Below are 27,885 nucleotides of genomic sequence, written 5' to 3'. Positions count from 1 at the left end.
CTTGTTCATGTGACAACGATGGATTTGGCACCTGCCCCATTCAATTGGGGCAGGTGCCAAAGGTGCAAGACCTATTAACTTTAACAATGAAAGCAGGAACACTGGGTGGGATTTACCGGCCTCGTCGAGGCCAGCTTGATGACACAACGAGGCCGTTGAATCTCACAAGGAGCCTCTTGTAAGATTCGTGAAGCTTAAGACGTCTCACGAGATTCAACTGAATCTCGCGAGACGTCACGATCTGGATCTCGCTCTCTCTGGGCAAAATCCAGATCAGCATATGGCTCATTTAAATATGTACTCGTCATATTCTTCCAGCGCCCTTGAATTAATGGCTTCCCCAGTGAGACCTCGACCGGGTGCCATTTAGTCTTGGTGTGCATAAACGTGGACCAGTTGTAAGGGCACCTGGGGGGAAGTGGGGGGGGGGGGGGGTCTCCCAAGCCATTGGAGACCTCTGGGTGGTTGGGGACAAAGCAGGGTTGCACCCAGGCACTCCCATTAGCACCCGGGTATCTTGGCACTGACACCCGGCCACCTTGGTAATGCCACCCAACTCTGCTTGTGTGCCTGGGTGGTGCTGCCAATTAATTAATAATGTGTGGCCTCAACCAGACAAAACAAAGAGCAAAATACCATTGAAACCAGGGCTTCTCCATTCTGCAGCCACCACGATGATCAAATGCATTTTCTGAATCAGGGGCCCAGATATTTCCGATCATTATACACCAGATGGCAGCACGGTAGCATAGTGAGTTAGCACAATTGCTTCACAGCTCCAGGGTCCCAGGTTCGATTCCCGGCTTGGGTCACTGTGCGGAGTCTGCATGTTCTCCCTGTGTGTGCGTGGGTTTCCTCTGGGTGCTCCGGTTTCCTCCCACAGTCCAAAGATGTGCAGGTTAGGTGGATTGGCCATGATAAATTGCCCTCAGTGTCCAAAATTGCCCTTAGTGTTGGGTGGGGTTACTGGGTTATGGGGATAGGGTGGGGGTGTTCACCTTGGGTAGGGTGCTCTTTCCAAGAGCCGGTGCAGACTCGATGGGCCGAATGGCCTCCTTCTGCATTGTAAATTCTATGATCTATTCTATGTACGACCCAAGATGTGCGTCTGGACACTTCGGAAGAACCTGATGTGTGAACTTCAAGGTGTAATTCCCTGTGCCCCAGGATCCCCGTGAATGTCTCTGATATTAAGCTAGAGTCAGAGTTTTTGTACAGTTCCGGTATCGTTACCCAGGAAAAGTCATGCAGATTCAAACATAGGCCCATATTTTTGCTTTCAGGCCTGTTAAGAACTCCTAACTCTGCGAACGTGACTTTTAAAAATGGCGGCCTAGGGATCGAATTTTGGTTCCTGGGAATGAATTGGATTATAAGTCAGGTCCGTCGCTCCCAGAATGATTGTTGAGGCTTCTGGGTGTGGAGGCAGGCTGGGCGAAAGGCTTGCCTCAGTGCTGCAGCACTTTGTTGAATATTCAAAAAAATGATTAAAACGAGAAAGAAAAACAATCTTACAGCTCTCAAGCCCTCATCCCCTACACTCCACCATGCTTTATCTATGCCAAACTATGCCACCTCATACTCATGCCCCACATACTCGCATGCCCCACATACCCCCATGCCCCCCTTTCCACCCCATAGTTCTTCATACCCCCGACCATATCCCCCACATCACCATAGCCCTCTATAGTCCCTGTGCCAAGTTAGTGCCACCTCATGCCAGGCCATACCCCCACCAACTATCCTTTGCCCTTACCCCCTCCCTGCCAATTTACCTAACATCTATTGTGGACAAACTTTAGGAGCCATGCTGACATAGAATAAAGTTCCATATCTATTGATGGCATCACTATTTTTGTTTAAAAAGGAACATTCTCATTCATAAAAAGCTATTCAATACTTTGAAATCCCTTCAACTAATTCCTCATGAAAACAAACTTTTCTATTCTATAACCACTTAGAACTATCAGTCTAGCTACTCAATTAACAAGCATCCCAGTGTAATAAATATTAGTTTGTAAAATCATTTATTGCAGCACAAATCCTATAATTAACTCCAGGCTAATGTCAAAAGACAGAGTGAAATATTAAGCACTAATTTTTTTGAACTCCATACTGCTTTTTAAAATTTAAAACCCAGCAGAGTTAAATCCACTGACAGCTTTGGCAATTACAAAGAGGTTCTACATTTTTTACGCACAATTATGTTTACTTTTAACAATCCCATAGGGTACCTTAACTCTCCAGGGATATACCCTGCCTATCCAAACAAATCCTCCAAGTTAAGATCATCTCTTACTTGGTCAAATCTGCACACAACAGCTTTCACACATTCTCATTGTTGCTGGGAAACTGTTACGAATACCTCGTTTTATAATTCATGTTTCAGAAAAATAACTTTTAATTTGAGAATTAGATTTTTTTAAAAAGGAACCTACTTCAATGGAGGCAGCTGTTAATTTAAATGGTCACCTGCCTCTGTAAACCACACATGCATGAACCGCAAACCGACTCCAGAGCCTCAACGTTATGATGAAAACCTGGGCCCTCATCTAACATATGGCCAACTACAGAACTAACCCCCAATCACTCTCACGAACCCACGACTATCTTCTCTGACCTAACTAACCCCAACTACCCCTTCCGACTACCCATCCTGACCACCAGACTACCCTTCCTGGCCCCCTCAATCAGGCCTGAATAACCTCCACTACCTGACTCCACCCCAACCCAACCAGCTCCTGACTTTAACAGCCTCCGATCCAACTATGCCTCTCAACTTTACCCAATTACCCCCCCCCCCCGACCCACCAGTCACCCCACCCACCTGCCATCTCACTCAACCTACCCACTCATCCACCCTACCTACTTAACTCTCCTGCCTACCCATTCACTAATTCATCCAAGGCACGTTGCTCTCCAATTTTCAGGTAACGCCAGGCTTGGAAGACACAGCAAGAAACACAGAGTAGCTTTGCGGTGTGGCAGAGTTCATACAGAGCAGTGATCTGACAATCTCTGCTGCTTCTCGAAGATCTGGGCCGTGATAGCTCTGTATTGTGCAAAACTTAAAAACTTATGTGATGGCTGGAGTTCATTCTCTGGATAATACTATCAATTGATATTCCTTAATAACTTGGTGAAACGCACTTTGAAAAAGCACTTGCCAAACCCGTGCACATTGGTATCTTATTCCTGGTTTGAGTTTCTTAGGTGTGCTCAGTGGCTAGAACACTTGATGTAGTCAGACACAGATTGGAAAATAATAACTTTTGTAGCAGCACTCATTACCAGCGATAATGAGCAGGCTACAGCACTTACCTACTTTTGTTACCTCTTTTGGATGACCCAATTTCATCAGGTTGTCATAAAAGACGAATGCTTCACAAAACAGCATTTGGAACGTAGAACATTTTACACAATTGGAATGATTGAAATTATAAAGAAGTGGATTGCAGGTTAGTTCACTGGGCTCATTTACCCCAACGGTGAGACAGTATGATGGGAGGGTGGCTAGGTTGACATTGCGGAACAACGAGGTCAAATGAGCTGAAAGACTTTAATTATTGGATTGTTCTCTTATGATGAACAAGGAATGAAAGCATTCTTAGCTTGATCAGTGTCATTTGAATAAACAACAAATCCTGATTATCTTTAATGGGAGTTGAATGGTGCTCATGCTCATATCATGTACTTGATATGAAATAAACTGAGTTTTCTAAACACTTCTGTTGTCCTTTCCTTATAATAAAATTGAAAAAATATGTGACTTCATGCAAAGATTATTGTTTTAGTTGATCAATTTAGCAGATTATTGAGGCTGTAACCAGATTGTAACTGTGCAATAAAAAGAGCTGACATTTTGCAAAGCGAGCATCTTATGCACAGTTAGAGAAGCAGTTTGAGTAGAGAGCTGAACAAGGGCAATTGCGAAGAGTAGTGAATGGGCCACATCAATTATGATCGTTCAAAAACACAAAAAGGTTCAAAGAACAAAGAACAATACAGCACAGGAACAGGCCCTTCGGCCCTCCAAGCCTGTACCGATCATGATACCACCCTTGGCCAAAGCTCTCAGCACTTCCTAGTGCCGTATCCCTCTATATCCATCCTATCCATGTATTTGTCAAGACGCCTTTTGAATGCCGTTAATGTATCTGCTTCCACAACCTCCCCTGGCAGCGTGTTCCAGGCGCTCACCACCCTCTGCTTAAGAAACCTGCCTCGCACTTCTCTAAACGTTGCCTCACGGACCTTAAATCTATGCTTCCTAGTGACTGACCCCTCCACCCTGGGAAAGAGTGCCTGCCCATTCACTCTAACGATGCTTCTCATAATCTTGCAGCCCTCTATCAGGTTACCCCTGAATCTCCGTCGTTCTAAAGAAAACAATCCTAGTCTATTCAGCCTCTCCACTTGGCTAACACCCTCCAGACCAGGCAACATCCTGGTAAACCTCCACTGCACCCTCTCCAATACCACCACATCCTTCTTGACCATTGTGGTGACCAGAATTGTGTGCAATATTCAAAGTGCGGCCTTACCAATGTTCGATACAACTGTAGCATGACTTGCCAGTTTTTATACTCGATGCCCCATACAATGAAGGCAAGCATTCCGTATGCTTTCTTTACTACCTTGTCCACTTGTGTTCCCACTTTCAAAGATCTGTGCACCTATACGCCCAGATCTCTCTGCCTTTCTATATTCCGAAGAGTTTTGCCATTTACTGTATATTTTCCCTCTATGTTAGACTTACCAAAAAGCAATACCTCACATTTGTCCAGATTAAACTCCATTTATTCCTCTGACCAAGTCTCCAACCTATCTATGTCCCGCTGTATCCTTTGCCAATTCTCAACATTATCTGCCACTCCACCAACCTTGGTGTCATCCGCAAACTTACTAATCAGACCAGCTACATTTTCCTCCAAATTGTTAATGTATACGACAAACAACAGAGTCCCCAGCACCGATCCCTGTGGAACACCATAAGTCAAAACCTTTCATTCAGAAAAACAACCTTCCACTGCTACCCTCTGCCTTCTGTGACCGAGCCATAAGACCATAAGACATAGAAGCAGAATTAGGCCACTCAGCCCATTGAGTCTGCTTTTCCATTCAATCATGGCTGATATTTTTGTCATCCCCATTCTTCTGTCTTCTCCCTATAACCCCTGATCCCCTTATTAATCAAAAGCCAGTTCTGTATCCATCTTGTCACCTTACCTCTGATCCTGTGTGACTTCACCTTCTGTACCAGTCTGCCATTAGCACCTTGTCAAAGGCTTTGAAGTCCATGTAAGCAACATCCATCACTCATCAATCATCTTTGTCACATCCTCAAAAACTCGGTCAAGTTAATGAGGCATGACGTCCCCTTCACAAAACCAATTCAATCAGATTTGTGGAAATTATAAACAAAGGTAATCAAGAATGATAATTACTCCCCGGTGGATTTTTGTTTTTTAATTTAGTTGGTAGGTGTCCATAAGATAGATTTACTAAGGGGGAAGGCAGCACGGTGGCACAATGGTTAGCACTGCTGCCTCCTGGCACCAAGGGCCCAGATTTGATCCCGGCCCCAGGTCTCTAACCATGTGGAATTTGCACATTCTCCCCGTGTCTGCGTGAGTCTCACCCCCACAACCCGAAAAGATGTGCAGGGTAGGTGGATTGGCTACGCTAAATTGTCCCTTAATTGGAAAAAAACAATTTGGTACTCAAAATGTATTTAAAAAAGGTTTTCTAATTAGAATTAACTGACAAAAGCATGAAATAGTTTATCATTCACACACACAGAGTTGTACCATTACAAAAGGTTACCATTTGCAGTGTCTATTGCTCCTGGACTTCCAGAATGTCGTGGATCAGGTACTAAGTGGGTTGGAAGGATTGCGTTTCTGCTCAGATGACATTCTAATTAGCAGTATGGCAGATAAAGAGGCCATTGCAAGATTGAACCAAGCCCAGGAGTGACTTCACTCCTGTGAAGCAAAGTTAAAAGGTGCAAGTGCTGCTTGATGCGCTAACAATTGCACACAAAGACTCGAATCGGTACAAGAGAGGCTTTATTACCATGAGATGTTTATCCTTCATCTGCAGCTGGTAGAATGGCAGCTCAGGAGAACTCATGAATATTTATACTGCTCCCTGTGGGCGGAGCTAGCCAGCAGGGGCTATCGACAAACCTGTAATACAGGAACTGCTGTACATCCCCTAATACAGGCACACACATATTTACACAGTGGTGGATCACCACATTCTCCCCCTGTTAAGAATGAGTCCGGCGGGGGTGACTTGGAACTACATACATAATTCGTGATTTATTTACAGAGGGGAGGGAAAAAAAATTAAGTGTCCATCTTTCAACCCGGTGCCCGTCAGAGGTTGAGTCTGACCGGTGGTCTTACGGTTCGTTGAGAGCGACGCAGCAGTGGTGCCGACGTCTGTACAGGCGGTGTCGGCGTCGATGGCATCGGTGCCGGCGGTGTTAGTGCAGGCCAATGGCTGGACGACTCCAGGAGCGTGCCGAAATCTTCCATGTCCTCTAGTGTGGGCAGGAGAATGACGGATGGATCTGGTGGGGCTGATGCTGGAGCATCGGGGGAGGGGAGGGTGGCGCGTGTGTGGGGAGGTGTGTGGGGGTGGGATCGGCACACGAGGGAACCAGGTCCCTGAGCAAGACTGTATCCTGGCAGCCGTCGGGGAACTCAGCGTAGGCATACTGGGGGTTTGTGTGGAGCAGGCGTACCCTGTCCACCAAGGGGTCCGCCTGTGGAGTCGGACATGCCTACGCAGTAGGACCGGCCCTGGAGCTGCGAGCCAAGTCGGGAGCGACACCCCGAATGTAGACTTCCTAGAGAAGGTAAAAACACGTTCATGGGGTGTGTTGTTAGTAGTGGTGCACAGCAGTGACCGAATGGAGTGGAGTGCATCAGGGAGGACCTGCTGCCAGCGAGTGGCTGGGAGCTTCCTGGACTGTAGGGCCAGCTGGATGGCCCTCCAAACCATCCCGTTCTCCCTCTCTACCTGCCCGTTTCCCCAGGGGTTGTAGCTGGTCGTCCTGCTGGAGGCGATACCCCTGCTGAGCAGGAACTGACGCAGCTCATCACTCATGAATGAGGATCCCCTGTCACTGTGGATGTAGTCGGGGAAACCGAACAGAGCGAATATGGAATTGAGGGCCTTGATGACGGTGGCAGACGTCATATCCGGGCATGGGATGGCGAAGGGGAACCTAGAGAATTCATCGACCACGTTAAGGATATAGGTGTTGCGGTCGGTGGAGGGGAGAGGCCCTTTGAAATCCACGCTGAGGCATCCAAAGGGGCGGGACGCTTTCACCAGGCGCGTGCGGTCTGGCTGGTAGAAGTGCGGCTTGCACTCCGCACAGACCTGGCAATCTCTGGTGACTGTCTGTACTATGGAGTAGGGCAGATTGCGGGCTTTGACTAGGTGGTACAACCAAGTAACCCCCGGATGGCAAAGGCTATCATGCAGGGCACGGAGCTGGTCCACTTGTGCGCTGGCACATGTACCTCGGGAGAGGGCGTCTGGGGGCCCGTTGAGCTTGCCGGGGCGATACAAAATCTCGTAATTATAGGTGGAGAGCTCGATTCTCCACCGCAAGATTTTATCGTTTTTGATCTTTCCCGCTGCGTGTTGTTAAATATGAAGGCTACCGACCGTTGGTCAGTGAGGAGAGTGAACCTCCTGCCGGCCAGATAATGCCTCCAGTGCCGCATTACATCAACGATTGCCTGGGCCTCCTTTTCAACAGAGGAATGTCGAATTTCGGAGGCATGGAGGGTGCGGGAAAAGAATGCCACGGGTGTGCCTGCCTGGTTTAGAGTGGCGGCAAGGGCAACATCTGAAATGTCGCTCTCTACTTGGAAGGGCAGTGTCTTGTCTACTGCGTGCATCCCAGCCTTGGCTATGTCTGAGCGAATACGGGCGAAGGCCTGTTGTGCCTCGGCCGTGAGGGGAAATTACGTGGACTGGATCAGTGGGCAGGCCTTGTCCGCGTATTGTGGGGCCCACTGGGCGTAGTAAGAAAAGGGCCCCAGGCAACGTTTGAGAGCCTTGAGGCAGTGGGGGAGAGGAAGTTCCATGAGGGGGCGCGTGCGGTCGGGATCGGGCCCCAGGAGTCCGTTTTGGACTACGTAGCTTCTCCTTGTTATAGTGAGGTTGAGGAGAAATGCGGTGTGGAGAAATTTGGCAAGGTTGGCGTCATGGTCCTGCTGGTCGTGGCCGCAGATGGTGACATTGTCTAAGTACGGGAACGTGGCCCGCAGTCCGTACCGGTCAACCATTCGGTCCATTTCTCTTTGGAATACCGAGATCCCGTTCGTGACGCCGAAGGGAACCCTAAGAAATTGATTGAGGCGAACGTCCGCCTCGAAGGCAGTGTAGGGATGGTCCGATTTACGGATGGGAAGCTGGTGGTAGGCGCATTTCAGGTCAATCGTCGAGAAGACCCGGTACTGTGCAATCTGATTGACCATCTCAGATATGCAAGGGAGGGGGTAGGCGTCGAGCTGCGTGTACCGATTGATGGTCTGGCTGTAGTCCACGACCATCCTGTGTTTCTCCCCAGTTTTAACCACCACCACTTGGGCTCTCCAGGGGCTGTTGCTGGCCTCGATAATACCGTCCCGAAGCAGCCGCTGGACTTCAGACCTGATGAAGGTCTTGTCCTGGGTGTTGTACCGTCTGCTCCTGGTGGCGACGGGCTTGCAATCTGCAGTCAGATTGGCAAAGAGGGAGGGAGGGTCAACCTTGAGGGTCGTGAGGTCGCAAACGGTGAGTGGGGGTAGGGGTCCGCCGAATTTGAGGGTGAGGCTCTGGAGGTTACATTGGAAATCCAGGCCCAGTGAAAGTGATGCACAGAGGTTGGGGAGAACGTACAGGTGGAAACCGCTGAATTCAACGCCTTGTACGGTGAGGTTGATCAGACAGAAACCCCGGATTGGGACAGAGTGGGATCCGGAGGCCAGGGAGATCCGCTAGTTGGTGGGAATGGACCGCGAGGGAGCAGCGCCTTTCCGTGTCCGGATGAATGAAGCTATCAGTGCTCCCGGAGTCAAGTAAGCAGTAGATCGTGTGGCCGTTGATGAGCACAGCGTCATGGAGACGAGTAGCGGGCGATCGCCGAAAGAGTCCGACGAGGAGCGGCAGCGACCCGGGTCCCGTGGTCCAGTCCCAAGGGAGGGCAAAATGGCGGCATCCGAAGTACCTGTGGGGAGAAGATGGCGGCACCCATGCAGCGCACGTTGTGGGGGTGGGGCAAGATGGCGGCGACCATGGAGCGCACGTTGCAGGGGCAGCACCCACTGGCCGCACGTGGGCCTGGGGGGGGGATGGTGGCGCCCACTGGCCGCACGTGGACCTGGGGGGAGAAGATGGCGGTGCCCAGTCATCGCATGTGGCTCCGGGAGCAGCGCCCATTGCGCGATCGGCTGAGGAAAGGGGGAGAGGTTGGGCGCGATAGCGGCAACTGCGCGGGCCTGACACACCGCTGCAAAATGGCCTTTCTTGCCACAGGATTTACAGGTCGTGGCGCAGGCCAGGCAGCGCCGGTGGGGGTGCTTCTGCTGGCCGCAGAAGTAGCAGCGGGGACCCCCAGGGTGCGCGGTGTGGCGAGCAGCGCAGGCATATTGCATGGAAGCGGCCCCAGTCTGGGGGGGTCGGTTGCGGGGTCCACGAGGGGTAGGATGGGTGGGCAGGGTAGGATTGTACATTATATGAAGCGACCGTCATGGAGAGCGCTAAAGTCTTTGTCGCCGCTAGATCGAGCGCGGCCCCTTCCAGCACTCGTTGCTGGATGGGGTCCGATGCAATCCCCGTCACAAATGCATCTCGCATGAGGAGATTGGAATGTTCCGTGGCCGTGATGGTCTGGCACTCACCGTCCCGTACTAGAGGGATAAGGGCCCACCAGAAGTCCTCAATCGACTCACCCGGTAGCTGGACGCGAGTGGCGAGTACATGCCTCGCAAACAGAGTGTTCGTCGACTGGACGTAATTTTCTTTGAGAAGTTCCATGGCGCGTGCGTAGTTCGGCGCATCCTGTATCAGCGGGAACATGATGGAGCTCAACCTTGAGTAGAGGAGTTGAATTTTCTGAGCTTCTGACGGTGCAGAATCCTCTGAGGTGATGTAGGCCTCAAAGCAAGCCTGCCAGTGATTAAAGTCTTTTCTGGCGTTTGGCGATTGCGGATCCAGCTGCAAGCGATCGGGTTTTATTCTGATGTCCATGATGCGGAAAATCTCACGGTAATAAATTGATGCGCTAACAATTGCACATAAAGATTCGAATTGGTACAAGAGAGGCTTTATTACCATGAGATGTTTATCCTTCGACTGCAGCCAGTAGAATGGCAGCTCAGGAGAACTCATGAATATTTATACTGCTCCCTGTGGGCGGAGCTAGCTGACAGGGGCTACCGACAAACCTGTAATACAGGTACTGCTGTACATCCCCTAATACAGGCACACCCATATTTACACAGTGGTGGATCAGCACACTACTTCAAGGTGTCAAGTGTGACATACCTTGGTATTCACCTAACGTAGGAGACGGTTGAGGGAATTTTGAAAGCAAACAGACCAGAGAACAAAGAAATACTGTGAACGTTCATAGTGCTCATTGTCGAATTACTCTAAAGTTATTTAAACATGGCTGCCTGCTGTGAATCCATGTGTTGATTTTTTTTCTCATTGAAATACACAACACAAACAGTCTGCTTGAAGATCGGTAAGGGGTGAAGCGTTACCTAAGGAGATTGTTAAAATTTTAAATTTTCTGGCGATATCTTCTTTCCTTTCCTGCATTAAAACAATGACTGCATTTCGTACTTTTTAATTGGCTGTACAAGTCTTCGGACATCCTGTAATGAAAGCAGCACGGTAGCATTGTGGATAGCACAATCGCTTCACAGCTCCAGGGTCCCAGGTTCGATTCCGGCTTGGGGCACTGTCTGTGTGGAGTCTGCACATCCTCCCCGTGTGTGCGTGGGTTTCCTCCAGGTGCTCAGGTTTCCTCCCACAGTCCAAAGATGTGCAAGTTAGGTGGATTGGACATGATAAATTGCCATTAGTGTCCAAAATTGCCCTTAGTGTTGGGTGGGGTTACTGGGTTATGGGGATAGGGTGGAGGTGTTAACCTTGGGTAGGGTGCTCTTTCCAGGAGCCGGTGCAGACTCGATGGGCCGAATGGCCTCCTTCTGCACTGTAAATTCTATGATCTGTAAATTCTATGATCTATGATCAAGGCAGGTTTTTTTTTAATGAAAACAATCACTGAAAAAGTCCAAATGCCTTACTTCTAAGGGAACTGACTCACACTTCTGATAATGGCATTGCTACAGATTACAAAAAGGCCAGGATTGCACAGTTTCGCTGCAGGCTAGGAGGTTGGGATTGGGCAGGATTTTACCAACCGTGGAGTGGATAGCAGGTGACCTGCTTATTCGAAGGCCAATTGAGACCCAAATGTAGCCAATTAACAGCCTATTTCTGCCACTGCTGGATAGCCACCTTACCACTCTCTTCTGTAAATGGCAACTGATGATAAAAAATTGTTGATTTTAAACCAGAAAATAATAGATTTTTGTTTGCCAAAAGTATTCAGGGATATTGGGGAAAGTGTAAGGGATTACCCATGGTCTTGCTGAAAGGTAGCTATGATGTGGAGATGCCAGCGTTGGACTGGGGTGGGCACAGTAAGAAGTCTTACAACACCAGGTTGAAGTCCAACAGGTTTGCTTCGAATCACTAGCTTTCAGAGCTCAGCTCCTTCATCAGGTGAATTTGATTTGTGTTGTAAGACTTCTTGCTGAATGGTGAAAGAGGCTTTGGTGGCTTAATGAACCAGGGATGTAACAATGGGCGAGATTCTCCGTTTGGGAGAGTATGGGCTGGATTCTCTGTCGGTGGGATCCTCCATTTCGCCGGCAGCACCCACATGCCAGCAGGTTTCCCAACGACATGGGCGTGCCCACAATGGGAAACCCCATTGGTCTGTTGGTGGGACGGAGAATCCCAGTGCCGGTGGGGTGTGCCGCACCAGAAAAATGTTGCAGCGGGACGGAGAATCCCACCCTTTGTTCTCCCACTGGAGAAGAATCCCCTTGGGAGTGCAAATCAGGAAGCAATTCAGTGTCCCTTGCTATGAAAATTTACGTAAATCAGGAAGCAATTCAGTATCCCTTGTTATGCAAATTTACGCATAGCGAGGAATGCAAGGGATTCCCAAGGGAATCCTGCTGTCAGGCCATCATTTCATCTCCTTTCATGAATGAGTGACTCTAAGTGCGGAAACCCCAATGTTTACAAACATCAACCGCATCAAAGAGAAGTAAGTGCATTCCAATCATTAAGTGCATTCCAATCACACAAGTGCGCAATTGCAATGCACTTACCAGTCTTTGATGTGGTTGATGTTTCTAAACATTTGGAATTCAACACTTAGGGTCACTCATCCATGAAGGCAGATGAATGTATCAAGGCTGCAGCTGTTTTGTGTAAGCTTTCAGTCACAGCCCACTACTAGAAATAAATTAATGATAGTTAATGGATATGAAGGGTTTAAACACAGGTTACATCAGATGTCCTTCCAAGAAAGGACACATGGAGCTTCCAGGTAAGTGTTAAAGCTGTAATTTTTTTCACTGCCCCTGGCTGGACTGCTCCCTGGCTTACAGATAGGGGTCTCTTTTCTGTGTGTGTGTGGGGGGGTGACCGGGGTGGGGGGAGTTCTATGGGTGGGGGTCCTGTGGAGCAGGTGATGGAGCCTGTATCAGTGACCCTCATGGGAGGGGGGGTTCCAGAGCACTACACCATTCTGAACTCTTCCCCCCCCCCCACTCCCCTCCCCCCCCCCGCCCCCACCCGCCCTCCACACCCCTGTCCCTTGCATATCCGATGGGCAGCGGGAAGAACAGGATGTCACCACGCCACCTAGGACACCCGAGAGACTTCCGGTCTGTTCAGGTCACTTCGGAGGACAAAGAAGGCTAATGCACATGGGATATAGGGCAACTTAATGAGGTGGATTCAAAATTGGCTTAACTGCAGGAGACGGAGGGTGAGGACAGATGGCTGCTTTAGTGTCTGGAAGCCAGTATCCAGTGTCGTACCACAGGGATCTGTGCTGGTCCCCTATTGTCATTTATATAAATTTGCGGATGATACAAAGATTGGCTGGATGGTAACAGTGAGATTGAGTATCTTGAGTTACATAAAGATATAAACAGGATGGTCAACTGGGCAGAAAAGTGCCAAATGGAATTTAACCCTTAAAAGTGTGAGGTGATGCACTTTGGAAGGAGCAATGTGACAAGGAAGTATTCCTTCCCATCTCCTCCTCGATCTGTTGGGCAGCTAGCTTTCCATCCTCACTGGCTGGCTCCTGTTTTCTGGGGCACGCTGCACTGCTGTAGGGTCCTCCCTCAAGGCATCCCCCAGGGCTGCGACGGCCAGCATGATGGCTGCCATTCCTGGTTGAAGTCCATTGTCCGCAGGATGTGAAAGGCAGACATGTTAGCCTGGTGCGTACCATCATGCCCAACCAGGTCCAACGGACTAAACGGTGGCCCTGGCCTGCACTGTAGCCCCTGCCCCCAGATGTTCCTCACATCCACTCCCTCCTCTCCCATCCCTACACCCACCCATGGCCATTCACCCTGGCACTCTACCCTCTGCACTGCACTCCTTGCCCTGACGGTGCCCAGCACCATGCGGGCCTCTAGCTCCAACACCTGTCCCTGCCAGCAGGGGTACCAGTGGCTGCCGTGACCCATGCCAGTTGTACGCTCTGTGGCCCCTGTCCGGTGCCCTTCTGCAGGGGCTACCATGGGCAATCCCTTTGGTTGGAGCACGTGATGCTCGCCAGAGGGTGGCGTCCGGTTGTGGGTGGTGTTGGGGCGGAAAAGAGGGGCGTTGGTGGGGTGGAGGAAGGGGTTTGAGTTGGGGGTGTGGAGTGGATATGGGCGGTGTCACTCTGTGCAACCACGGACCACGCTGAGTGCGTAACAAGATGGTTGTCTTGCAGGCCGTAACAATGTTGGTTCAAGCATGGACACCACTCCAGTCCTGGGGGATACCACCCCAGTCTTGGGGGACACCACCCCAGTCCCAGGGGTCACCCCGGTGCCATGATCCATCGCCTTGTCACCACCTCCATCACCCCTTGCTACATCCCCTCCCTGGCCCTGGCAGATATCCACCCACCCCAGCCAGCCATGTCCATGGTCGCGCCTCTGGGGACATGTCTTACCTCCTCTCTCCCTCTATGGCGCCAGTTCCCGAGTTTTAAAACCACAAGCGAAACTCACCATCGGTAATTCCTCCTGGAGGAGGCGGAGCATCGCGGAGGCCCCGGAGAATGCCGGGTCCGGCCATTTAATGACATGCCAATGGCATTTATTGTATGTGCAAAGTAGAATGCATTGACGCCACTGTTGAGGCACTGGAGCATGGGATTCCATTGGCCACCCAGCACGGCATGATTTTCGGCTCACGCACAATTCGTCACCCATTCGTATTTCGCGATTCCGCCGCCGCTAGACGGAGAATCCCACCCAAAGTGTTTCACTGAACAAAGTGCAAGACGAGCCAATGGAGGAGATGCTAGGAGGAGCGACCAAAAGCTTGGTCAAATGGATGGAGTTTAAGGTTAGGTCCTAAAGAAGCAAAGGGAAATCATGAGATAGATAGATAGATAGAGAAATACAGCACAGAACAGGCCCTTCGGCCCACGATGTTGTGCCGAACTTTTGTCCTAGGTTAATCAGAGAATTTTGGACACTAAGGGCAATTTTTCATGGCCAATCCACCCAACCTGCACATCTTTGGACTGGATAGCAGGACTCAGGATGATTCTTCCAGCGCTTGGGCCTTGACGGTTGTCAATGGTGGGCTAAGCCGAAGGAGAGATGCAAATTCCGATTCAAAAGGTGATGCTTCCTTGGTTCAAGCAGCAGAAGGACCATCTTGTTCTGTATAATATGCGATTATTGCAATAAACCACTATTAACCTGCAATGCCATTCTTACTCATACACCAGTCCAGTTTATATAAACAGTTAATCTACACAGCACTGACACTGATTTTATCTTGTGTTTCTTTCAACACTCAATACCAATGGTAACATGATCATGGCAAAATACAATTACTAAAAAAATAAGCTGATAGGTGAAGAGTACAAGAAAATGGGATTGCCAATAGATATTGTACATCAGAATTTGACAGTAACTCCTTTACCAGAGGCATTCAGTACGAACTGTGACACATATGAGGATTTTGTGAGTTACATTGAGCCCTGCAGTTAATCTGAAGGCTGCAGCGAGCCACACATTAAGAAGCTGCACACCGCAAAAAAACTCATGATAATCGCATTGATACCTGCCAGACTGACAGAGAAACCGTTACAGACCAGATGGCATCTGATCTTTCCAGAGCTCACAAGATACCAATTAAGATGCAGAATGGAAGAGAATCAATTTTTTCGGCTGAACAGATAAAATATCGCGTTCCAGTGGATTATTCTTCCTATTTCATGTGTCATTAAAATGCACGACTCTAAGTCTTACCTGCCATCTCTATCCCAGTCATACACCTCCACCTTGATCGTTCTGTAATGAGAAAAACACAAGTCATTAATACCCTACGTCAAATTGGAGTTGAGTTAATTATGTAAGATGATTACATGGTACCGTTAATACTCTTTATAGCGTTGCAAAGAAAGAGGCAGTGATTACATTTCTATGTAAATCAGAGAAATTGTTGGGGCTTCATTGTGAAAGAAGCATACTCCAGCAATAACTGTTAACCTATTTGAGAACTGCTGACAAATAGCTGCCTACCTGTCTAAAGGCTGTCAGGTCAGAGGCATAACTCAATGGCCTGAGTTGAATGAGCTTTATCATGCAAACAATAGCACAGGATGATGAGGTTAATCTTCAGAATATGGGTGTTCAATCGATTGGAAAATTTGCCTTTAATGTACATAGAACATAGAACAGTACAGCACAGAACAGGCCCTTCGGCCCTCGATGTTGTGCCGAGCAATGATCACCCTACTTAAACCCACGTAACCCGTATACCCGTAACCCAATAATCCCCCCATTAACCTTACACTACGGGCAATTTAGCATGGCCAATCCACCTAACCCGCACATCTTTGGACTGTGGGAGGAAACCGGAGCACCCGGAGGAAACCCACGCACACACAGGGAGGACGTGCAGACTCCACACAGACAGTGACCCAGCCGGGAATCGAACCTGGGACCCTGGAGCTGTGAAGCATTGATGCTAACCACCATGCTACCGTGAGCAAAAGAAAAAAGCATCCAGCAATGGTAAAAAAAGGACGCAAGAAGAGAGATCGGGGGGTGTGACGCAAACATTTGAAGGTTGCAAAACATATTATATAACGAGCATCCAAAAAAGTGGAGGGAGTCCTGGACTTTATAAATAGAGGCATAGAGTATAAAAACCAGGAATTTGAATAAAATAAAACATTGGTTTAATTCTAGCAGGAGCAGTGTGCCAAATTCTGCAGAATTTGGAATGGGTTTAGAAGAGAAAACAAATTTCAGGGACATTGGAAAAAGGAGAGGGCAAGGGGGACTAACTGTATTGCTCAAGTCTGCACTAAATCTTTTGATATGCTGAATGACCTTACTGCTCCATGATTGAAACCTCTGTCTTTTTTTAAAAGAAGTAAGTTGTTGCACAAGCAAAACAAAGGTGAGACTAACATTAAGCAAAGTTCTTAACCTCTGAACGCTTAGAAGAAAAGGGTTTAGGGAAGAAATAAGTTCAGCGCAGAGGTTGTTCCTATCGGCCACTGTGACTTCAGTGGAAGAAAGGCAGAACCCCTGGTTTACACCATGGGCACGATCAAGTGGCCACGATGCGCCGAAAAACCTGGCAGCGCAGTGTGACCAATAAAAGCCAGGAGAACCTGCTCCTGGGATCTACCTAGCGCGCAACGCTGCGATGTAATTCCTGCCCATTTTAAGCAGGATCATCTTTCCGCAAATATGCACATTAGAGCGAGACAGCTAGTCTCACACTGTTGTGCAGATTCCCTGAGGTTCACGAGGCTTTGGGATTCATTCCCTTCACCTCAGAGACCCCGGGTGAGCGCCGTTCAGCACTGGTCCCCACAAACGGAAACTAGATGGAATGACACTCGTGGGGGTTTCTCAGGGGATCAGAGGACCTAAGCTCCATGCCCTTTGGGCAGGTTGGAGCCCGAGTACTGCCGGTGCCACCTGGACAATCTGAGAGTGCCAGCCTGGCACCTTGGCAGTGCCACCTGGGTGCCAGCCTGGCACTGCCACGGTGTCCAGGTGGCACTGTCAGCTGGAATAGGTCCTGCAAGGTTGGCAGTGCCAAGCTGGCATTTTTTGTGTACATGCGATTGGGCCAGAGGAGCCCTACGTGAATGTTGGGGGGTGCAGGGCTGGGAACCCTCCCATAGTCATGCTGGGTGGAGGTCAAGGATCGCTTCAGGGGTCTCAGAGAATCGGGACGCTATTTAAAATTGGCGTCCTAATCTCTCTCAACCGGTGAGCGGAGCTCCCCATTCTACAAAATGGGGCTGTGTGGGGCCTCGGCCACGCATTCCCCGCTCAGGCCCCTCATACGACATGAGTCTCATTGAATAGCCATGTGGTGCTGCGACACCAGGAAATACGTGACTGAACGTGCCCGCGATGGGACTTTGTCCCCTTTTGGGAGAATCACGCCCCAAGGTTCCAAATGTTTCTGCTGGTCTCCTGTTGCTTTTATGGGAGTCGATCAGGATAACCACTGATAAATGCTCTGGAAAGACCGTGAGAGAAATCTGTTCATGTAACAACGCCTCTTGCGCCGTTATGCCGAGTTAGGCTGGTTCCCTTGAGGTCGCCAAGAGGGCAGAGTGTCGCCCCGTATGCCTGCGCATTCTTCATTGAAGAAGAACATCATGCACCATGCATAGGCTGGGGCATGCACTGGAGCCTGCCCCCAGGGAATCACACTGGTGCCTGCCCCCAGGGAATCAAAGTACGTTAGTGCTATGCAAAGACATTTCTCCCTCTATATTAGTTAGAACAGGAGTAAAATTAAAATGAAAACACGCTGAGACAGCAAGTAGTAAGAGGATAGAAAAAATTGCTGAAAGCAGAGCTGAATTATTTATATTCTCATCTTGTATGAAAATGACATTTCTGTGCTTAAATTTAGTAGTTTAGAGTAATAAAACCATTCCTGATGATTTATAACTGAAATTATGCAGTGAGAAACTAATTTACAAGTGCTCAGTGTGTCATCGAAAATTATTCACTCTTAGTTTTGCAGATAGAACATCTCAATTAAAAGTAAATAACGGGAGAGAGTAGAAGTGAGGTTTCAGATTCAAAGTGCACAAAAGAGGTGGTAACAAATCGAATGCACATTATGTACATTCCTTGAAGGAAGATTGGATGAAGTGTTCTACAAACAGATAATTTTCTGCAAACCCCAATTCTTTGCCCTTGTCAAAGTTGGAATTCATTCCCAAGAACTTTAGGAGAATGCACATTTAGCACTTGTATGCCCATATCCCTCTGCGTAATGATATGCTTCCAGTATTTTTTCAGCATCGCCGATCTGAGCTGAAAAGTTGAATTGCTCATGTCATTGTTTTGAACAGCATGGTTACATACAAAATAGATCAGCCTCAGAACCAACACATTCATTATACACTGTCAGTCTAATAGGAAGGTTAACCCAGGATGGGACACATAGTGGAAGTACCCCAACAATGATCATTATATGAATGCCAAATGGAAAAAATAATTTAATAAAATATACCCCCCCCCCCCCCCCCCCCCCCCCTTCAGGAATATGCACAAATTTCTGGTGGCACTTATTTGCATGTTGTCAAATATAAAACCTTCCATGAACCAGTACAATTGAGCAGCATTTTGGAATAGTTTGTTAAAAAAAATGTGTTTATTAAGAATCATCCCTTGATATATTTAAGGCTGGTAACCTGCTGCAGTTTTATTAATACAGCTGAAAATGGCAACCCGGGATAAACATATGAAAGACTGACCAAGAGTGATTTAGAATGCCATGGAAATGGATACTTCATGAATGAGAAACTGCAGAAATAGCACCAATAGGTCAGTTGCTGCAGGTACAAGTGTTGCACTGGCATCAGAGACTAAAAATGGAAAACACGGGACTCGACTGAGAAAAGTGAAAATAAACTGGGCATTTAACAACCGTACAAAATGAATAAGTTCTCCATCAGCTGTTTAACCCTCCACCCTGAGTTTGATTTCTGAACCCAAATTGGAGGCAGTTGATGGGTCTCAGTCAGAGATTCAAATTTCCCCATCTTCCGTGGGATTCGAACCAAAGAGCATTATCCTGGATCTGTGAATTACTCGTCCAGTGACAATACCACTATGCCACCGCCTTCCCATAAAGAATTTCCATTATTTAAAATCAGGTTGCTCTCGGGTGGTGTTTTGACAGTCTGACTAAAAATGATTATTTTGGCTACTTTGGCAATGAAACCTCTTCCATGACACCTCCTCCAAGATAGTCCTCAATACCAGGGCCCCGCAAGGCTGTGTACTTAGCCCCCTACTACACTCTTTATACACACACAACTGTGGGGCAAAATTCAGCTCCAACTCCATCTACAAGTTTGCTGATGACATGACTGTAGTGGGTAGGATCTCAAACAATGATGAGTCAGAGTACAGGAGGGAGATAGGGAACCTATTTGCACGGAGCAACAACAATCTATCCCTCAACGTCAGCAAAACTAAGTAGCTGGTCATCAACTTCAGGAAGCTAAGTGTTGTAAGTGCCCCTGTTTGCATCAATGGTGCCGAGGTGGATATGGTTGACAGCTTCAAATTCCTAGATGTACACATCAACAATCTGTCCTGGTCGGCTTACGTCAACCAGCAAAGCGCAACAGTGCCTATACTTCCTCAGGAAACTAAGGAAATTCGGCTTGTCCACATTGACTTTTACCCATTTTTACAGATGCACCATAGAAAGCATCCTATCCGGCTGCATCACAGCTCAGTATGTAAACACGCCAACTGCGTGAACCGCTCCAGCATCTTGCTGGCCCCCTGTAGGGGCCAGAATCGGTAGTGCCCGCACCCGTTTCGCGCCGATGTGAAACGTGACGTCTTTCACGACGGCGCGGACACTCTGCCTCCATTTCGGAGAATCCCGGCCCCAGGGTGTGAAGTTTATTTTCAATAAAAATATTTTCAGTAATGACCATTGCTGATGGTCATTAAAAACCCATCTGGTTCACTAATGTCCTGTATGGAAGGAAATCTGCTGTCCTTACCTGGTCTGGCCTACATGTGACTACAGATCTATAGCAATGTGGTTGACTCCTAAAAGGCCTCTTAAATGGCCACTCAGATCAAGGACTATTAGTGATGGGCAGTAAATGCTGGCTTAGCCAATGATGCCCGCATCTCAGGAATTACATTTTTTTTTAAACCTATACAGAATCATTTACTACTTTCAGTGTGCAACAACCAGTTTGAGCTTTTAAATTGTGTTGTTTGTATCTTTATGCCTAAAATCAAACTTAATTTTAAGAACCACTTCCAAGTAAAGAGGCATTATAACCAGGAACTCACCCTGGTGTCTAATGCAGTTTGGGTGTCCAAAGAAAACTGGATGCACGGTTAGTTTTGTGGGTGGAGTTGGATCTCAGTGAATTTTCAAACCAATGCAAAAGGTTTTCGAATTTCTCATTTCACGAAAGGTAATTTTGTCTAAAATTTGCCAGCCTCTTACCTTGTTTTGGTTGCTTTGGGATGAATTGAGCTGAGCAAAACCACTGCAATGTTAACAAAAATACCAGGCCAATATTTGAAATCAATTCTTTTCTGATGGGTAGATATAGGCAGATAAAATGTGAGCAAATTGAAAAAGAAGTGGAAAGATATACATGTGGTAGTAGATTAGAGGGTACATTTACTTCCATTCAATTATCTCTGTGTATCCTGGCTGTCAATCATCTCTGAAGAAACACTGTACAGGAATAATTCCAATTTATTAGGGCAGCATGGTAGCATAGTGGTTAGCATCAATGCTTCACAGCTCCAGGGTCCCAGGTTCGATTCCCGGCTGGGTCACTGTCTGTGTGGAGTCTGCACGTCCTCCCCGTGTGTGCGTGAGTTTCCTCCGGGTGCTCCGGTTTCCTCCCACAGTCCAAAGATGTGCGGGGTTAGGTGGATTGGCCATGCTAAATTGCCCGTAGTGTCCTAAAAAGTAAGGTTAAGGGGGAGTTGTTGGGTTACGGGTATAGGGTAGATACGTGAGTTTGAGCAGGGTGATCATTGCTCGGCACAACATCGAGGGCTGAAGGGCCTGTTCTGTGCTGTACTGTTCTAAATTCTAAATTATTTTTACAGGACTAGCAATAATCTCACTATTCAGAGATTTGTTGGTGGACAAGAGGTGTTAATTTAGGCCTGCAAAATTGGATTAATATCAGTATTTATGGGCAGCCTTTCCCAGCTGCGCCATGGTATATTTTGCCACAGTGGATGCAGCGAGTCAGTCAAAACTCCACCGGCCCAATTTTGCGCCCGCATTCGCCTCATTTACATTGCACAAGTCAGAAAACGGGAATCTCACCAGTGAGATGATTTTCCCAGCCCCCTGCTGGTGACGTAATGAGGTTCCCACTCAGAAAAATTAAGAACCTAATTTTAATAAATTAGCATCTCATTAAAGGATGTCCCCGCCTTATTGTACCCCCACATTAGGACTCTCCCTCTTTACAATAGATCTTGCAAAACCCGAACTAGGCGAAGGGAACCCGTCTGGGGCACACAGGTAATTATAGCCCTGGGGGAGAGAGACATGCCCTGGCAATACCCTGGCACTGGCCCAGGCACTGCCCTGGCAGTGGGGGCCTTCTGGGGAGCTCCATTGAGTGGGGGGAGGCGAAGCAGGGGGGTGTTCTCCTATACATTGGGGAAGGGTATCCGTGTATGTGGAAGGGGAGGGAATTATTTGTTCTGATCGGAGATTGGGTCACCCTTTTCTCAGGTATCCAAATGTTGCCGAATTTTGCGAACCACCTAGACAGTCTGATGGCGTTGGCCCCACCTACACTGCTCTAATTTCCGCACAATGTGGAACGATATGTAGAATATCATTTGTGTATACAACATAATAACCAAACTGTATATAAACATTAGTGCCTACATGCATAGATTACAATTCTAACATCTGACCACAGGTGGCATGTCTACAGGAGAACATTACTGGAAGACACCCACATGAGACACAGGACATATTCTTACATCTGACCATAGGTGGCGTGGCAACAGGAGAATGTCTATGGAAGACACCCACATGGGAGACACAGAACCTGGACAGCGCAGAGACGCAACCAGGACAGCAGGTACAGACTGCAGCCACAGATCGAGCAGCTCTTGAGTCAACGGTAATTAATAATAGTTAATCATAGTTAGAACAAAAAACAATACAGGACAGAAACAGGCCTTTCGGCCCTCCAAGTCTGTACCAGTCATGATACCAACCGTTGCCAAAACCCTCAGCACTTCCTTGTGCCTTATCCCTATACACCCATGCTATCCATGTGTTTGTCAAGGTGCCTTTTGAATGCCATTAATGTACCTGCTTCCACAACCTCCCATGGCAACACGTTCCAGGCACTGACCACCTTCTGAGTAAAAAACCTGCCTCACACATCTCCTCTAAACTTTGCCCCACGGACCTTAAACCCTATGCTGCCTGGTGACTGATGCCTCCACCATGGGAAAGAGTGCCTGCCCATCCACTCTAACCATGTGCCTCATAATCTTGTAGACTTCTATCAGGTCACCCCTCAACCTCCGTCTTTCTAATGAAAATAGTCCGAGTCTATTCAGCCTCTCCACATAGCTAATACTCTCCAGACAGACAACATCCTGGTAAACCTCCTCTGCACTATCTCCAAAGCCTCCACATCCTTCTGGTAATGTGTCGACCAGAATTGTGCGCAATATGCTAAGTGCGGCCTCACCAGGATTCTATACAACTGTGGCATGACTTGCCAGTTTTTATACTCGATGCCCCATCCAATGAAGGCAAGCATTCCATATGCTTTCTGGACTACGTTGTCCACTTGTGTTGCCACCTTCAAAGATCTGTGGACATGCAAGCCCAGATCTCTCTGACATTCTATATTCCTAAGAGTTTTGCCATTTACGGTATATTTTCCTCCATGTTAGACCTACCAAAATGCATAACCTCACATTTGTCTGGATTAAACTCCATTTGCCATTTCTCTGCCCAAGTCTCTAACCTATCTATGTCCTGCTGTATTTTCTGACAATCCTGAACACTGTCTGCCACTCCACCAACCTTGGTGTCATCTGCAACTTACTAATGAGACCATTGGACCTCATGACCTGACAACTCTTGATACTATTGGCACATACACAACATGGCCACACTAGTACCCTTCCCAGCAGGCATTTTCCACCTTCGGGGCTTCTGTAATATTGGTGGTGCAATGGTCCCAATTTCATTCCCTATAAGCTCACATATTAAAGAACTGCCAAGTTATAAAACTAAATCAGTACAAGTGATTTGCAAAATAAAATAAAATAATACTTGTAGCCACCTCAATAATTCCAGTGGTAGATAGCAACCCTCGTATGTTTAAACAATAAAATGTGATGTACATAATCAGCATCAAGTCTGATATCTGTCAACAATGAAAACATGAAGGATTTTTGAAAATATGTTAGCCATTACTAATTACCACAAACTGAAAATTGTGTTTCTCTGAGCTACCACCATACAGTGGTCGAGTAAACCAGACAGTTTTCCTGTCAGGAGCACAGCAAAAGTGCCCATTTAAACATCATTCCACTAGTGCTTTGTCATGATCCATCATGGGGTCGTTCTTTAAGGCGACACCAAATAATGGCTTTAATTTCCTGATGAATTTGTGGAGACTGAAAACTAATGAGCTAAAATCCATGCAATACCTCAACCTGACATTAACCCTCATCAAGATTTTCAAAGCCAATAGTTATCCTTATAGTAACACTGGAGATTACAAACTTCCATACTTATGTCAGAAATCTATAAGTAAATACTGCAAACTGTAAGGCTTTCCATTTGAAACAAATGCATTTAAAATTGAGCGTTTGCGATATCGCAATGCAGTTTATAGTTTTGCAACACATCAAGCTCAATTTTAACCTTGCTCATCTGATAGGGCTGACGTGGGTGTGCACGTCAAATGTGCAACTACTGCCTGTTCATGCGTGTTTTGATGCTGGGTGCTTATCAACACATTTTAAAGCAACTGATTTTCCACTTTGAAATTTACTGCTGTGATGACTGCAAGACATTTGTATAGCTATTGTATTTTATATTGATTACAGTAATGTTTCTGAAAGCCTGAATTAAGTTATATGTATCTGTTGTACTAATTGAAGAAACAAGGTTAAAGAATCCAGACTCTGTGGCTGCAAAATGTGCAATTAAGATGTCGTAAAAGTTAGGTTATCATTCATTCCAACCGTGTATATGTTTACAAAGAGATGCCGAATGGAATTTTCTTATGATTGCTGGAGATTCCCTGATGAGTAGATAATTTGAGACACTGTGTTTCAACTTAGGTAAGCAGTTCAGGGGATCTGAGTGGGACAAAGATGATGTAGTTAATGGGAGGTTCCCAGTATGTAGCAGGCAGTTTAGCTTTTGGAATTTGCTAGGAGCTTTAAGCTGAGCAGCAGTTTGACTCAGACAGAAGGATTAACAGGCTGTTTCCTCAAAGGATCTCTCCCTCTCTTCAAGCAATATTTCCAAAGAATATCTATTCAAGTGTACAGCAAGTACCCCTGCGTTTGCTAACTTTATGTATAAGTGGCCTTTGACATCTGACGGGCTTTGCTTAGTTGGAGGTAGAGAAGGCATAAGCTAGTAGTAAAAATGGTTTCCTTTTATTGTAAGAATTGTTTAACTGTTAATTGGAAGGCTATTGTCTGTGAATGTTAATGTGTTTAATCCTGTGTTAAGAATAAAGTTTGTTTCAATATAAAAGATACCTCTCGGTCAGTGAAATCACTCCTGGAACCAAGTACCCTTTCCTGATAGTTTCAAAAATTTTAACAAGTGTTTGGAGTTCTGGTCTAGTATCCCAGCGAATGTTGGGGCCTGGTCCAGGATCTTAACAGTGCTTCTGGACAGATTTCCCAGAGGTCAGGAAATCCGACAGGAAAACGGAGGTGGGAACACAGTTCCACAGTGGAAGTAGCTGTTTCAGCATTCCCTGTGGATTGTGTTGGCACTGGCAGCTGGCTCAGCTGCACTGAATCAATTCCTGGGATAGATGGTTGGGGTGGTAGGGTGGGGTTGGGATAGTGGGGTGGGATCAGATAAAAGACTGGGACATTTGCAACTTCCATGGAGTTAGGTGAGAAATCCTCCTCCTTCTAGATCCGTAGGAAAATGTATCTCACCTTAATTCAGAAACCTACCTTAGGTTGTGGGCATGGTGCCCATTGAAGAATAGGGAGTCGGGAAAGCCTGACAACTGCCCTGTTCCCAATTTGTCAAAGTGGTTCTCTAACAAGGATTAGGTATCTAATTTTCATATTCAAGTCACCCAAGGCAGTTCCACCACTAAATTGGCTCTTTTTCCATCTGCTTTAGTATTGAAATATAAGCACAATTCATACCAATTGCTGAACAAGTGCTCCGTTATCTGAAAAGTGAAAACAAGTTCCAATGGAACATCAATTCGACAGCATGCTATGGAATTCATGCCAGATCTAGACTATTCAGCTTTTCGCCTTCAAGTACATTTTACTCAAAGGTACATGTGCATTCTGTTTGTGAATTGATGAAACGATAGGATAGGAAGGAGAGAAGGTTAAGTGTGGAGTTTTATGCAAGGGAACACGGAATTTCATTATCACCTTGCCAAGCGAGAGCAGCAGTCATACTGGAGGTACAGGTATACACTAGTATCAGGTGACATGAGTCACTGTACACAACATCAGACACTAATTTGATATGTGAGACTGAACAAAATGGGTGAAATGGGGCAAGATATCAAAGGATGTTAGAATCCATGTTCAGGACAAGGTGGAACGATGAATGAGTGGTGGAGTACGAATGGAGATGAGTACGTTTTGAATCATCGAGAATGACAAGTAATAAAATGGAAATAAGTTTGTAACTGTTGTGTGTTTATGTTACAGAATGTGGTTCACACCAACTGAACGAAAACAATCCCAATGCAGCAATATCCAATGATACATTCTGAGATTTTCAACCATGAGACATTTACCAGAAACATCTAAAAGGAACATGACTAAGAGTGATTTTCTTTTTCTGCAATATGGTCCACAGGGAGTGATGACTAAGTGATGTAACACATATAGTTTTATTTTTATTCAATGTGGAGAAGAGTCACAAAGCTAATCCTGGAGCAAATATCTTGCTTTAATTGTATCCTTGGTTGGACCATGCCTGGATTATTGTTTGTACCTTTTGGTTCCCTTGTCATAGAATGCAGCAGAGTTTCACCAGGCTGGATTCTGGGACAAGAAGAAAGATTGAGGAGACTGGGCCTATAAGCTCTAGAGAATGGCAAAACGAGAGGTAATTTCATTGAAACATAGGGAATTGACAGGGCAGATGCAGAAAGGGTGTTTCCCCTGGCTGCATGACGGTAGTGGCGGAGGGGATCTAAAACCAGGGGTCACAGTCTCAGCTAAAGAGGTTGGTCATTTAGGGCTGAAATGAGGAAGAATTTAGTTACTCAAAGGCACGTGAATCTTTGGAATGCTCTATAGCAGAGGACTGTGGAAGCTCAGTCATTGGGTATGTTTAAGACAGAGATTGACAGATTTTTAGATAATAAAGACATCAATGGGTATGGGGATAGAGTGGCACCAAGGTAGACATGATTCATTTGGACAGTGTGGCAGGCTGGAGGGGCTGAATGGCCTACTCTGCTCCTCAGTTCCTCTATTCCTTGCATCAGATGACTGAGTTATGAATAAAGACTACAAAGTTTGGCTTTGAAAGCAGGCGGATGAGAAGGAACCTTGCAGATACTACATGGAATAAAAAAGGCTAGTCCTGAATTATTTCAAATCGATGCATGATAACAGGACAAAGATACAGGTCAGGACCGATGGCAAGAAATGTGGGCACGATTCTCCGCAAATGCAGCGAGTCGTAAAGGCTGCCGTGAAACTGGCCGTGTTTCACGGCAGCCTCCGCACCCACTCCCAGGACCCGATTCTCCCCCCCGGGCGGGGCTAGCAGTGGGGCCCCGTGAAGCATGGCATCGAGGGCTTAGCGACCGTCGCTAAGTCCGCGCGCCAAGCGTCACGCCAGCTGACGCGCATGATGACGTCAGCCGCGCATGCGTGGGTTGGACGGCTCCAACCCGCGCATGCGTGGATGACGTCATCACGCAGACGCGTCAAACCCGCGCATGCGCGGGCCGTCATGCCCCTCAGCCGCCCCGCGGACTGATCCTGCGGGGGGGGCGGAAGAACAAATAGTGCGCGGGTATCGGACCCGCTGCCCACGATCGGTGCCCACCGGTCGCAGGCCCATGCCACCCTTGGCACGGCCGTGGTGCGGCCGTGCCAATTGGTGCCATGGTTGTCTGGGACGGGCACTTTGCGGCCGTTTTCACGAACGCTGAAAGCAGGTGTGATCGCGGCCATGAAAACGGCCGTAAACTCCGCGGTATTCGGCCCATCGGCCTGCGTAGAATCGTTGTTCGCCGTAAAAAACGGCGAGCAGCGATTCGTGTCGGAGGGCGGCCGGAGGGGGGGGGGGGAGAATAGCGGGAGGCCG

General features: G+C 47.4%; 1 protein-coding gene across 2 annotated transcripts in view; it reads right to left on the bottom strand.

The window, feature by feature from the left end:
- Positions 1-27,885, bottom strand: part of LOC119978716 (copine-8-like) — a 789,805-nt gene that overhangs the window by 275,576 nt on the left and 486,344 nt on the right. For both annotated transcript variants that reach the window (XM_038820547.1, XM_038820548.1), the window contains exon 10: positions 15,597-15,638. In XM_038820547.1, the coding sequence (XP_038676475.1) occupies positions 15,597-15,638 (42 nt within the window). The remainder of the gene's footprint in view (positions 1-15,596; positions 15,639-27,885) is intronic.

The sequence above is a fragment of the Scyliorhinus canicula genome, chromosome 15 (genome assembly GCF_902713615.1).
Source record: "Scyliorhinus canicula chromosome 15, sScyCan1.1, whole genome shotgun sequence".
NCBI classification, from domain to species: Eukaryota; Metazoa; Chordata; class Chondrichthyes; order Carcharhiniformes; family Scyliorhinidae; genus Scyliorhinus; species Scyliorhinus canicula.
Note: the sequence above shows the minus strand (reverse complement) of the source record. Positions and strands in the feature narration are given on the sequence as shown.